The following is a 14,178-nucleotide window of genomic DNA, read 5'->3' on the forward strand; positions in this document are numbered from 1 at the left end:
AGGAGTTTCTAACGCAGAAGCCTCAGAGGGAACCGCACCTCCCGATAACTGATCTGGCACAATCATCTTACACGACGGCCCAAGTGTATGAGAGCACGGATTAACCCTTCGCTCAACCGTAGGAGGAAGAGATAAACTTGCCAAAGCCATAGAGATGGCCATGCGAAAACACGCAGTAACCTCCGGTGGGAAGAAGAAAAAGAAAAAAAAAAAGTCTCCCTCAGGAGGAGTAATGGCACTTAGGGGAACTGCTTGTGTAGGATAAGATTCTAGGGAACGTACCTCACGGGAAGAGGAATCCGCAGAGGTAGATGGCTCAGTGGTCTCTAACACAGGCCAAACAGAGAAACCGCTTCTTCTCTGGTAAACCGCACGGTCAGGAAGAGGAAATCAGAGTGACCACACCCGGTCACGTGGTGTGCAATGCAGGAACGCCCCTGCTATAGGAAAAAGCACGCTAAGCCTTTCAGGTTGCGCAGCTTCCAAAACCGAAAGTCAAACCTGTACTTTCAAACATCTATCTGAGCATCATCTCACATGTCACAGCATAATCATAATAAAATTATGTTCCCCCCTGTTCAATAATCCCCCTCTGGAGATATTAACCCTTGATTCCATACAGATAAAAGGAGCCACACTGTGACCCTGTCTTCTTGCGTTGTATATAAAAAAAAAAAATGAAACTATCTTACCGGAATCAATGCCGTGGAACAGAAACACAGCCTCTCAAGTTTGACAGTCTGTAGCATCGCTCCTGACATGGACTTGAGTGAAGAAAGCAGGCAGTGAAACTCGCCAACACCGATTGCTTAGGAGCAGCTAAAATGAGTCTGGATGGATTTGCAAAAAGACTCTCACTGCATCTCCAGACCCTAATCGTCAATGATCTCACTGAGAGTCTGACAAGACTACTTAAAACTCCATTCCCATTTTGAAGGGTAGATACTCTCTATAAGGAACTACTCCGTATCTTCTGACACTTCTCTGCCAACCTCCTGTGATGAAAGGCAAAGAATGACTGGGATATGAGGGAAGGGGAGTATTTAAGCCTTTGGCTGGGGTGTCTTTGCCTCATCCTGGTGGTCAGGTTCAGTATTTCCCAACAGTATGGAATGATGCCGTGGACTTTCCTCATATTAAGGAAAGCAGTTTTTTCCCCCAATTTATTATAGCAATATTCCCCACTTTTTTATGCATATATAAACAAACACAACACTGTTTAAATTGACAAACATCACATTGATAGTTTACCTGTTGATGGATCTCTCTTTTGAAGACACACTTCCGCTGTATGATAGATTGCTTCCAATACTATCATTGAGGACATCATCAGAATACATTCCTGATCCTGTCATTAAACGTAGACTTCTTCGAGACATTCTTGGTGAATCAAATACTGGATCCAGCCTATGCAAAGTCTCAAAATCAAGGGCAGCTGAAGAATAACTTGAGCTACAAACAATAAGAGATACATAATCTATAACCAGTTGCATATTAGTGTTAAATGAAAATACAATTGGAAAAATGATTTAATTCCCATTATCAATGTTTAAAACTCAAAATGTTTCATTATACACTCATTGGATACAAATTCAGTTATAGACTGAACAGAAAAGCGATACTGTATAAGCACTCTTAGTCACCCCTGATTACAATAGTATGGAGGCGTGTGTGTCAAAAAGTAATTAAAACAAACTTTATTATCTTTAAAATGAAAGGGTGTAAATTAAAAAAAAAATGCTAGCGAATTATGAGCTGCAAATATTTCCACAGTTGCACATTGGTTTATAGTAGATATTGTCACAGCAGTTCAGAGGTTAATATTTATGAGGTTGTGTTGTAGTGAACAGTAAATCAACAAATGTAGCAATCACTCCCATGCCCAAAATAGTATCAAAGTGCTCCTTATATTATATCAGAAGTAATAGCTCAAGATACTGCATCCAACAAACCAAGTTAACCCGGCATAAATGGTATCCAATGCTGGGTAGAACAACAGTGACTACAATCACTTAATGTGCATAATATCCACAGTTATTGCACTGTAATAGTACTGATGTGCTGAAGCCAATAGTAAGATGGGCTCCCCTAGGAGAATATTACCGATGGTTACAGTATATCTATGTACACATTTGCCACTTTGCATAAATAGATATTGCAAAGACCACATAAGAAAATTATACTATCATATGCGAATATAGTGCGAGTGCATTATAAGTTAGACTGTACCATCATGCCCAAATGCACTTGCAAGACCGGCTGTAATATTGACAAATATGGGTCTTCAAATAAATACAAACGACTGCTGTTTAAATTATTAAGTCAAGAGCAACCTTTCAACATTACTTGTGCTCACATTTGCTGCAAGTACTAAAATAAGAGTTCCCACCAGCCCTGTCCCCTTAACATGTTTCGCCAGCTTTCTGGCCTTATGAAAAGGCAGGGGCGACGCAACAAATTTTTATGACGTAGGCCACATCTACGATTTTTTGTTGGCGAATCGAATCTTGACAAAATTGCCACTATCCTGTGATTGACAGGTTAGGTATTAGTATGCGGAGGTTGTATTTTATTTACAAGAATATTGGCTGGAATCTTACCAGTATTATTGTACATGAAAGTACAATTATTTTGCAAATTAAGTGTTATCGATGTGAGTGTGAATAGATTTTCCATTATATGCTAGTCTGTCAAAGTATGGAATAATAAGATATGTTACCTATTAACCTGAGAGATTTATGTTCTGCCATTTGGACATCTATTAAACATCAATGGCAAGACATATACATAATGATACTAGAAGTGTTTTGCTGAGAGAAGAGTATTTAACAAAAGACTCATGAGTGATGAAATGTGTAAAATGCACATTAATATCTAATAATATTACAGTATATATATTTAAAGTATATTAAAATATTAGAGGAAATAAAGTTCCATTATACAGGTGGCCCTCTGTTTGCGCCAGTTAAATTTGCGCCGTTTAAGAATAACGCCCTTTTTTCCAGTCATGTGACTGCTATTGAAAAGCAGAGTGCATTGATTAAAAAAAAAAAAAAAAGGACAGACCAGTAGGTGGAGCTGTCCGCTTGTGTTACAGCAAAGATATGCAAGCTTAACAGGTCTGAAATGAATCAGTGTACACAGACCTGAGCTATGGATAATGGAGCAGCTTTCTAAGGAACAAGATCTAGCAGCCATGAGGGAAACTTTACATCTTCCTTCCCAGCTGCTCTAAGGTCAGGGTGCCTAAAAATAAAAAATCAGTCCGGCCTGGAATGCATAGAAAATCTGCAGACAGGATATTAGCTAACAGTGTATGCTACTGCTTTGTTTGCAGAAAAATGCAAGTAGAAAAAACAATTTATGCTTACCTGATAAATTTATTTCTCTTGTGATGTATCGAGTCCACAAATTCATCCTTACTTGTGGGATATTCTCCTACCCTACAGGAAGTGGCAGAGAGAGCACCCACAGCAGAGCTGCCTATATAGCTCCCCCTTAGCTCCACCCCCCAGTCATTCGACCGAAGGCTAGGAAGAAAAAGGAGAAACTATAGGGTGCAGTGGTGACTGAAAGTTTAAAAATAAAATATATATGCCTGTCTTAATAAACAGGGCGGGCCGTGGACTTGATACATCACAAGAGAAATAAATTTATCAGGTAAGCATAAATTATGTTTTCTCTTGTAAGATGTATCGAGTCCACGGATTCATCCTTACTTGTGGGATACCAATACCAAAGCTTTAGGACACGGACGAAGGGAGGGACAAGACAGGGACCTTAAACGGAAGGCACCACTGCTTGTAGAACCTTTCTCCCAAAAATAGCCTCCGAAGAAGCAAAAGTATCGAATTTGTAAAATTTGGATAAAGTATGAAGCAAAGACCAAGTCGCCGCATTGTAAATCTGTTCAACAGAAGCCTCATTTTTAAAAGCCATGTGGAAGCCACAGCTCTAGTAGAATGAGCAGTAATTCTTTCAGGAGGCTGCTGTCCAGCAGTCTCATAGGCCAAACGGATGATGCTTTTCAGCCAAAAGGAAAGAGAGGTAGCCGTAGCCTTCTGACCTCTCCGCTTAGCAAAATAAACAAAGATGTTTGACGGAAATCTTTAGTTGCTTGAAAGTAGAACTTTAAAGCACGAACCACATCAAGATTGTGCAACAGACGTTCCTTCTTTGAAGGAGGATTAGGACACAGTGAAGGAACAACAATCTCTTGATTGATATTCCTGTTAGAACCAACCTTAGGGAGGAACCCAGGTATGGTACACAAAACCACCTTATCTGCATGGAAAATAAGATAAGGGGAATCACACTGTAAAGCATATAAGCTCAGAAACCCTTCGAGCCGAAGAGATAGCTACTAAAAACAAAACTTTCCAAGATAGAAGCTTAATATCCAGGGAATGCATAGGTTCAAACGGAACTCCTTGAAGAACTTTAAGAACTAAATTTAGGCTCCATGGCAGAGCAACAGGTTTAAATACAGGCTTGATTCTGACCAAAGCCTGACTAAATGCTCGAACGTCTGGGACATCTGCCAGACGTTTGTGTAGAAGAATAGACAAAGCAGATATTTGTCCTTCTAAAGAACTAGCTGATAATCCCTTCTCCAAACCTTCCTGGAGAAAAGACAATATTCTAGGAATCCTAATCTTACTCCACGAGTAACCTTTGGATTCACACTAATAAAGATATTTGCGCCAAATCTTATGATAGATCTTCCTGGTGACAGGCTTTCTAGCCTGAATCAGGGTATCAATGACCCACTCAGAGAAACCACGCTTTGATAGAATCAGGCGTTCAATCTCCAAGCAGTCAGATGCAGAGAAATTAGATTTGGATGCGTGAACAGACCTTGGATTAGAAGGTCCCGCCTCATTGGCAGAGATCATGGTAGAACCAAGGACATGTCCACTAGGTCTGCATACCAAGTCCTGCGTGGCCATGCAGGCGCTATCAGAATCACCGAAGCTCTCTCCTGCTTTATTCTGGCAACCAGACGTAGAAGGAGAGGAAATACATAGGCCAGGTTGAAGGACCAGGGCACTGCTAGAGCATCTATCAGCGCTGCCTGGGGATCCCTTGACCTGGACCCGTATCAAGGAAGCTTGGCGTTCTGACGAGACGCAATCAGATCCAGTTCTGGTTTGCCCCAAAGTTGAATCAGCTGGGCAAATACCTCAGGATGGAGCTCCCACTCCCCCGGATGAAAAGTCTGCCGACTTACAAAATCCGCCTCCCATTTCTCTACTCCTGGGATATGGATAGCTGATAGATGGCAAGAGTGAACCTCTGCCCATAGAATTATCTTGGAAACCTCCATCATTGCCAGGGGACTCCTTGTTCCCCCCTGATGGTTGATATAGGCTACAGTCGTGATATTGTCCGACTGAAATCTGATGAACTTGGCCGCAGCTAGTTGAGGCCAAGCCTGAAGAGCATTGAATATCGCTCCTAGTTCCAGAATGTTTATCGGAAGGAGGGCTTCCTCCTGAGTCCACGAACCCTGAGCCTTCAGGGAGTTCCAGACTGCGCCCCAGCCCAGAAGGTTGGCATCTGTCGTCACTATAGTCCACTCTGGACTGCGGAAACTCATTCCCATGGACAGATGGACCCGAGATAACCACCAGAGAAGAGAACCCCTGGTCTCTTGATCCAGATTTAACAGAGGAGACAAATCTGTGTAGTCCCCATTCCACTGGTTGAGCAAATAAAGTTGCAGTGGTCTGAGATGTAGGCGGGCAAACGGAACTATGTCCATTGCCGCTACCATTAGCCGGATCATTTCCATACACTGAGCCACTGATGGCCGAGAAGTGGAATGAAGAGCACGGCAAGAAGTTAGAAGTTTTGATATCCTGACTTCTGTCAGAAAATTTTTCATTTCTACTGAATCTATCAGAGTTCCTAGGAAGGAAACTCTTGTGAGAGGAGAGAGAGAACTCTTTTCTATGTTCACTTTCCACCCGTGAGACCTCAGAAAGGCCAGAACAATGTCCGTATGGGACTTGGCGATTTGAAAAGTCGACGCCTGAATCAGAATGTCGTCTAGGTAAGGGGCTACTGCTATGCCCCGCGGCCTTAGAGCCGCCAGAAGGGACCCTAGAACCTTCGTAAAGATTCTTGGTGCCGTGGCTAACCCGAAGTGAAGAGCCACAAACTGGTAATGCCTGTCTAGGAAGGCGAACCTGAGGAACTGATGATGATTTCTGTGAATCGGAATGTGGAGATAAGCATCCTTTAAGTCCACCGTAGTCATATTGACCCTCCTGGATCATAGGGAGGATGGTTCGGATCGTCTCCATCTTGAAGGATGGGACCCTGAGAAATTTGTTTAGTATCTTGAGATCCAAGATAGGTCTGAAAGTTCCCTCTTTTTTGGGAACTATAAACAGGTTTGAATAAAAACCCATCCCCTGTTCCTCTCTTGGAACTGGGTGGATCACTCCCATAACCAGTAGGTCTTGAACGCAACGTAAGAATGCCTCTCTTTTTATCTGGTTTACAGATAGTTGTGAGATGAAATCTCCCCTTTGGAGATGAACCTTTGAATTCCAGAAGATATCCCTGGGAAATAATCGCTAGCGCCCAGGGATCCTGGACGTCTCTTGCCCAAGCCTGGGCGAAGAGAGAAAGTCTGCCCCCTACTAGATCCGGTCCGAGATCGGGGACTACTCCTTCATGCTGTCTTAGAGGCAGCCGCAGGTTTCTTGGCCTGCTTCCCCTTGTTCCAAGCCTGGTTAGGTCTCCAGACTGGTTTGGACTGGGCGAAATTTCCCTCTTGTCTTGCATTAGAGGAAACTGCGCCACTCTTGAAGTTTAGAAAGGAACGAAAATTATTCTGTTTGGTCCTCTTATTGGACCTATCCTGAGGAAGGGCGTGACCTTTTCCTCCAGTAATATCAGAAATAATCTCCTTCAGACCGGGCCCGAATAGGGTCTGTCCCTTGAAGGGGATGTTAAGAAGCTTAGACTTTGAAGTAACGTCTGCTGACCAGGACTTAAGCCATAGCGCCCTACGCGCCAAAATGGCAAAACCTGAATTCTTAGCCGTTAGTTTGGTTAACTGAAAAACAGCGTCAGAAATAAAGGAATTAGCTAAATTAAGAGCTTTAATCCTGTCTAGAATGTCGTCTAGCGGAGTCTCCACCTGCAGAGCCTCCTCAAGAGACTCGAACCAAAAAGCCGCTGCAGCAGTAACTGGGGCTATGCATGCAAGAGGCTGGAGAATAAAACCTTGATGAATAAAAATTTTCTTAAGGAGACCCTCCAATTTTTTATCCATAGGATCTAGGAAAGCACAACTGTCCTCGACAGGGATAGTTGTACACTTAGCTAGGGTAGAGACTGCTCCCTCCACCTTAGGGACCGTCTGCCACGAGTGCCGTATGGCGGCATCTATGGGAAACATCTTTTTGAAAGCAGGACGGGGAGAGAATGGCACACCTGGTCTATCCCATTCCTTAGTAATAATTTCCGAAAACCTCTTAGGGACTGGAAAAACATCAGTGTAAACAGGCACTGCAAAGTATTTGTCCATTTTACACAATTTTTCTGGAACCACAATGGGGTCACAATCATCCGCTAAAACCTCCCTAAGCAATAAGCGGAGGTGTTCAAGCTTAAATTTAAACGCTGTCATTTCAGAATCAGACTGAAGCAACGCCTTCCCTGAGTCTGAAATGTCACCCACAGATAGCTCACCTGCCTCGGCTTCTGATTATTGTGAGGGTATATCGGACACAGGCATTAAAGCGTCAGAAAACTCTGTATTAGTTGTAGCCCCAGAGCTGTCTCGCTTTCCTTGTAACCCTGGCAGTTTGGAAAATACCTCTGTGAGGGTAGCATTCATAAATGCCGCCATGTCCTGTAAGGTAAAAGAATTAGACGCGCAAGATGTACTTGGCGTCACTTGAGCGGGAGTTATAGGTTCTGACACATGGGGAGAGTTAGATGGCATAATCTCCCTTTTTTCAGTCAGAGAATCCCCTGGAGATAAATCTTTAAGCGCCATAATATGGTCTTTATAGTTTATAGAAATTTCAGTACATTTGGTACACATTCTAAGAGGGGGTTCCACCATGGCTTCTAAACATATTGAACAAGGAGTTTCCTCTATGTCAGACATGTTTAACAGACTAGTAATGAGACAAGCAAGCTTGGAAAACACTTTAATAAAGGTTTAACAGCAATTAAACAAAAAAGTTACTGTGCCTTTAAGAGAAAAAAAAACTACTATATTTTTACACTGTTTTGCAGTTTTAAGTATTAAAGTCTTTGAAATTTTTACAGTGTGTGTAAGGGACTAAAGCAACATTGCACCACCCACTTGCAAATGGATGATTAACCCCTTAGGCCCCAAACCGGATTTAAAAACATTAAAAAAACCTTACAAGACAGTTAAGCACCCTGCCACAGCTCTGCTGAGGCTCCTACCTGCCCTCAAGTACGATTTTGTGCAGAAATAAGCCCCTTATAATGGTCCTCAGGTGCCAGGACTCCTTCGTATTGTATACAAATCATAAGGTTTCCAAATATAACGCTAAGTGTCTTTACTTACCTGAGGTGTATTACACTGAATTAACCTCCTCCTTGCTGGTCAATATTGCATGTGTTTGGAACATTGTATATATATTTTAGAGTGTTTGTGTGAGTGCGTGAAACTTAAGGAAAGATATTTGAACATTACTTTATCTAGAGTTGAACTCTATCACTTCGTTTCTTATCCTGAATATAAAGGATTTTTTCTCATTTTTTCTTTTTCAATAATATTAAGGAATCATTGCTTATATTATAGAGGCTTAATAAGTTTCTCTCATAAGATTTATTATTATCATTCATAGAGGTTTAAACCATACTTTTCACTTCAATTACTAAAAGTAAATGCTCACCTTGTACATGCTAGTAGAACAAGTTATATTTACTTGCTGTTTACAAGAATAGAGCTACATTCCATTTATTTTATTTTTTATTATTTTTCTCTGAAGTTTGGTGAGACAAAATTATCCCCTCTAGGGAAGCTGGATGTCTCAGTCTGAATTAAAACTGCACATTTAGAGCGCTAAAATAGGCCCCTCCCACCATGTACTGGATGCCAGAGGGGCCTTAAGAAAATACTCCTAGGAGTATCTGATTAGCCATGTGGAAACTAGGCCCCAAATAAAGAGTTCTCCCTCAGAGAAAAAACGTCCTATTTTTTAAGTCATGTAAACGTTTAACTGTCACTAAGTAATAAGAGTATTACCCTGTTTTGTAAGCATGATCCCAGTCGCTGTTAAATCACTACATCAGGCTTACCTCAAATACACAAGGCTCTGTCAGCATTTTCTAGAACTCATTCATCTCTCTAAAAATAAATATACTGAACATACCTCAAAGCAGGTAATCTGCAGACCATTCCCCCAACTGAAGTTGTCCCATACTCTTCAGTTATATGTGAGAACAGCAATGGACCTTAGTTACAAACCGCTAAGATCATCAACCTGCAGGCAGAACGCTTCTTCTAATTTCTGCCTGAGTAAAACAGTACAACTCCGGTACCGTTTAAAAATAACAAACTTTTGATTGAAGGTAAAACTACACTAAGTCACCACATATCTCTTGATACTTCCTATCTTGTCGAGAGCTGCAAGAGAATGACTGGGGGTGGCAGTTAGGGGAGGAGCTATATAGACAGCTCTGCTGTGGGTGTCCTCTTGTAGCTTCCTGTTGGGAAGGAGAATATCCCACAAGTAATGGATGAACCCGTGGACTGGATACACCTTACAAGAGAAATTAAGCTTACATACTTATTGGCTGACATGAATCAACACTTTAAAGGCAGGAAAGGCTATAACATTTCAAATTTACACCATTCAATAGTTTTAAAGTAAGTTATACCTAAATGAACAAATTTTTTTTTTTTGATGAGTACATCAGTTGGTTTATTCATTAAAATGGATAGTATAGTCAAAATTAAACTTCTGATTCAGATAGAGCATGCAATTTTAAGCAACGTTCTAATTAACTTTCATTATCAATTTTCTTCGTTCTCTTGGTATCCAATTTAAAAATCTAAAAACATAATTTATGTAAGAACTCACCTGATAAATTCATTTCTTTCATATTGGCAAGAGTCCATGAGCTAGTGACGTATGGGATAAACAATCCTACCAGGAAGGGCAAAGTCTCCCAAACCTCAAAATGCCTATAAATACACCCCTCACCACACCCATAATTCTTAAATAATTTTCTTACATAAATTAGGTTCTTTTTCATATAATTGGCAAGAGTCCATGAGCTAGTGACTTATGGGATAGCAATACCCAATATGTGGAACTCCACGCAAGAGTCACTAGAGAGGGAGGGATAAAAATAAAAACAGCCATTTTCCGCTGAAAAAAATTAATCCACAACCCAAAAAATAAGTTAATTCTTATAAATGAAAGGAAAAAATTAAATCAAAAGCAGAAGAATCAAACAAACAGCTGCCTGAAGAACTTTTTCTACCAAAAACTGCTTCTGAAGAAGCAAATACATAAAAACGGTAGAATTTAATAAACGTATGGAAAGACCAAGTTGCTGCTTTGCAAATCTGATAAACTGAAGCTTCATTCTTAAAAGCCAACGAAGTAGAGACTGATCTAGTAGAATGAGCTGTAATTCTCTGAGGCGGGGCTTGACCTGACTCCAAATAAGCGGAATGAATCAAAAACTTTAACCACGAAGCCAAGGAAACAGCACAAGCCTTCTGACGTTTCCTAGAACTAGAAAATATAATAGACTAGAAGTCTTCCTGAAATCTTTAGTACCTTCAACATATTTCAAAGTTCTTACCACATCCAAAGAATGTAAGGATCTCTCCAAAGAATTCTTAGGATTAGGACACAAGGAAGGGACAACAATTTCTCTATTAATGTTGTTAAAATTCACAACCTTAGGTAAGAATTTAAATGAAGTCCGCAAAACCGCCTTATCCTGATGAAAAATCAGAAAAAGGAGATTCACAAGAGAGCGGATAATTTTGAAACTCTTCTAGCATAAGAGATGGCCAAAAGAAACAACACTTTCCAAGAAAGTAGTTTAATGTCCAAAGAAGGCATAGGCTCAAACAGAGGAGCCTGCAAAGCTAAAAACTAAATTAATACTCCAGAGAGGAGAGATTGATTTAATGACAGGCTTGATACAAACCAAAGCCTGCACAAAAACAATTTATGCTTACCTGATAAATGTATTTCTCTTGTGGTGTATCCAGTCCACGGATCATCCATTACTTGTGGGATATTCTCCTTCCCAACAGGAAGCTGCAAGAGGATCACCCACACAGCTCCTCCCCTAACTGCCACTACCAGTCATTCGACCGAAGACAAGCAAGAGAAAGGAGAAACTATAGGGTGCAGTGGTGACTAGTTTAAAAATAAAAACACCTGCCTTAAAATGACAGGGCGGGCCGTGGACTGGATACACCACAAGAGAAATAAATTTTTCAGGTAAGGAAATTATGTTTTCTCTTGTAAGGTGTATCCAGTCCATGGATCATCCATTACTTGTGGGATACCAATACCAAAGCTATAGGACACGGATGAAGGGAGGGACAAGGCAGGCGCTTAAACAGAAGGCACCACTGCCTGCAAGACCTTTCTCCCAAAAATAGCCTCCGAAGAAGCAAAAGTATCAAATTTATAGAATTTTGAAAAAGTATGAAGCGAAGACCAAGTCGCCGCCTTACAAATCTGTTCAACAGAAGCCTCATTTTTAAAAGCCCATGTGGAAGCTACCGCTCTAGTAGAATGAGCTGTAATCCTTTCAGGAGGCTGCTGGCCAGCAGTCTCATAAGCTAAGCGTATTATACTCCTTAGCCAAAAAAAAAAGGTTGCCGAAGCCTTTTGGCCTCTCCTCTGTCCAGAGTAGACAACAAACAATGCAGATGTTTGACGAAAATCTTTAGTAGCTTGTAAATAAAACTTTAAAGCACGAACCACGTCAAGATTGTGTAATAGACGTTCCTTCTTTGAAGAAGGATTAGGACACAGTGACGGTACAACAATCTCCTGATTGATATTTTATTAGATACCACCTTAGGTAAAAAAAAAAAAAAACAGGTTTGGTACGTAACACTACCTTATCTGCATGAAAAATGAGATAAGGGGAATCACATTGTAAAGCAGATAACTCCGAAACTCTTCGAGCCGAGGAGATAGCTACTAAAAACAGAACCTTCCAGGATAAGAGCTTAATATCTATGGAATGCAAAGGTTCAAACGGAACCCCTTGAAGAACCTTAAGAACTAAATTTAAACTCCAAGGCGGAGCAACAGGTTTAAACACAGGCTTGATTCTGACTAAAGCCTGACAAATCGCCTGCACGTCTGGAACCTCAGCCAGGCGTTTGTGCAAAAGAATAGACAGAGCAGAAATCTGTCCTTTTAAGGAACTAGCTGACAATCCCTTCTCCAATCCTTCTTGGAGAAAAGATAAGGATTAATTAACCTGTATTAAGGTATCAATGACCAACTCGGAGAAACCACGCTTTGATAAAATCAAGCGTTCAATCTCCAAGCAGTCAGACGCAGAGAAATTAGATTTGGACGGTTGAAAGGACCCTGAAGTAGAAGGTCCTGCCTCAGAGGCAGAGTCCATGGTGGAAAGGATGACATGTCCACCAGATCTGTATACCAAGTCCTGCGTGGCCACGCAGGTGCTATCAAAATTACCAATGCTCTCTCCTGTTTGATCTTGGCAATCAGACGAGGGAGCAGAGGAAACGGTGGAAACACAAGCCAGGTTGAAAGACCAAGGCGCTGCTAGAGCATCTATCAGCGCTGCCTTGGGATCCCTGGACCCGGATCCGTAACAAGGAAGCTTGGCGTTCTGGCGAGACGCCATGACATCCAGTTCTAGTTTGCCCCAACGTTGAATCAACTGTGCAAACACCTCCGGATGAAAAGTCTGTTGACTTAGAAAATCTGCCTCCCAGTTCTCTACTCCTGGGATATGGATAGCCGATAGATGGCAAGAGTGAATCTCTGCCCATTGAATTATCTTTGAAACCTCCAACATTGCTAGGGAACTCCTTGTTCCCCCTTGATGGTTGATGTAAGCTACAGTCGTGATGTTGTCCGACTGAAATCTGATGAACCTCACTGCCGCTAGCTGAGGCCAAGCCTGAAGAGCATTGAATATCGCTCTTAGTTCCAGAATGTTTATTGGAAGGAGTGCCTCCTCCTGAGTCCACGACCCCTGAGCCTTCAGAGAGTTCCAGACTGCACCCCAGCCCAGAAGGCTGGCATCTGTTACTATTGTCCAATCTGGCCTGCGGAAGGTCATACCTTTGGACAGATGGACCCGAGATAGCCACCAGAGACGAGAATCCCTGGTCTATTAATCCAGATCTAGTAGAGGGGACAAATCTGTGTAATCCCCATTTCACTGACTGAGCATGCAGAGTTGCAGCGGTCTCAGATGTAGGCGGGCAAACGGAACTATGTCCATTGCCGCTACCATTAAAGGGCCACTGTAAGTAAATATTTTCTATGCCTGTTACTAACTAACTACCCCAAATACGCTTTTTATCAATAGCATTTCATTAACATATCTCTACCGTATATCAGAAATCTTGTCTGCAAATTTAATTGTTTTCCAAACCCACTCCATGGGTATCCTTTGCTCTGTACCAATCTGTTTACAATACCTAGGTTTCAAAATGGCGCTTTAAACACAAAGTTATTGGTTTAAGTATTTTGAACACGGCAGGAATTTAGAAGTTTTGACAACCTGTCCTCTGTCAGGTAAATCCTCATTTCTACAGAATCTATCAGAGTTCCCAGGAAGGAAACTCTTGTGAGAGGGGATAGAGAACTCTTTTCTTCGTTCACTTTCCACCCATGAGACCTCAGGAATGCCAGAACAATGTCCGTATGGGACTTGGCAATTTGGAAATTTGACGCCTGTATCAGAATGTCGTCTAAGTAAGGGGCTACTGCTATGCCCCGCGGCCTTAGGACCGCCAGAAGTGACCCCAGAACCTTCGTAAAGATTATTGGTGCCGTAGCTAACCCAAAGGAAAGAGCCACAAACTGGTAATGCCTGTCTAGGAAGGCGAACCTGAGAAACCGATGATCTTTATGTATCGGAATGTGAAGATAAGCATCCTTTAAGTCCACGGTAGTCATGTATTGACCCTCCTGGATCATAGGT

General features: G+C 41.6%; 1 protein-coding gene across 1 annotated transcript in view; it reads right to left on the reverse strand.

Annotated features, from left to right (window-relative positions):
• Positions 1-1,127: 1,127 nt before the first annotated feature.
• Positions 1,128-14,178, reverse strand: part of LOC128641784 (SUN domain-containing protein 1-like) — a 96,895-nt gene continuing 83,844 nt past the window's right edge. The window contains exon 3 of the mRNA XM_053694317.1: positions 1,128-1,452. Coding sequence (XP_053550292.1) covers positions 1,248-1,452 — 205 coding nt within the window. The 3' untranslated portion in view covers positions 1,128-1,247. The remainder of the gene's footprint in view (positions 1,453-14,178) is intronic.

Source organism: Bombina bombina, chromosome 11 (genome assembly GCF_027579735.1).
Source record: "Bombina bombina isolate aBomBom1 chromosome 11, aBomBom1.pri, whole genome shotgun sequence".
NCBI lineage: Eukaryota > Metazoa > Chordata > Amphibia > Anura > Bombinatoridae > Bombina > Bombina bombina.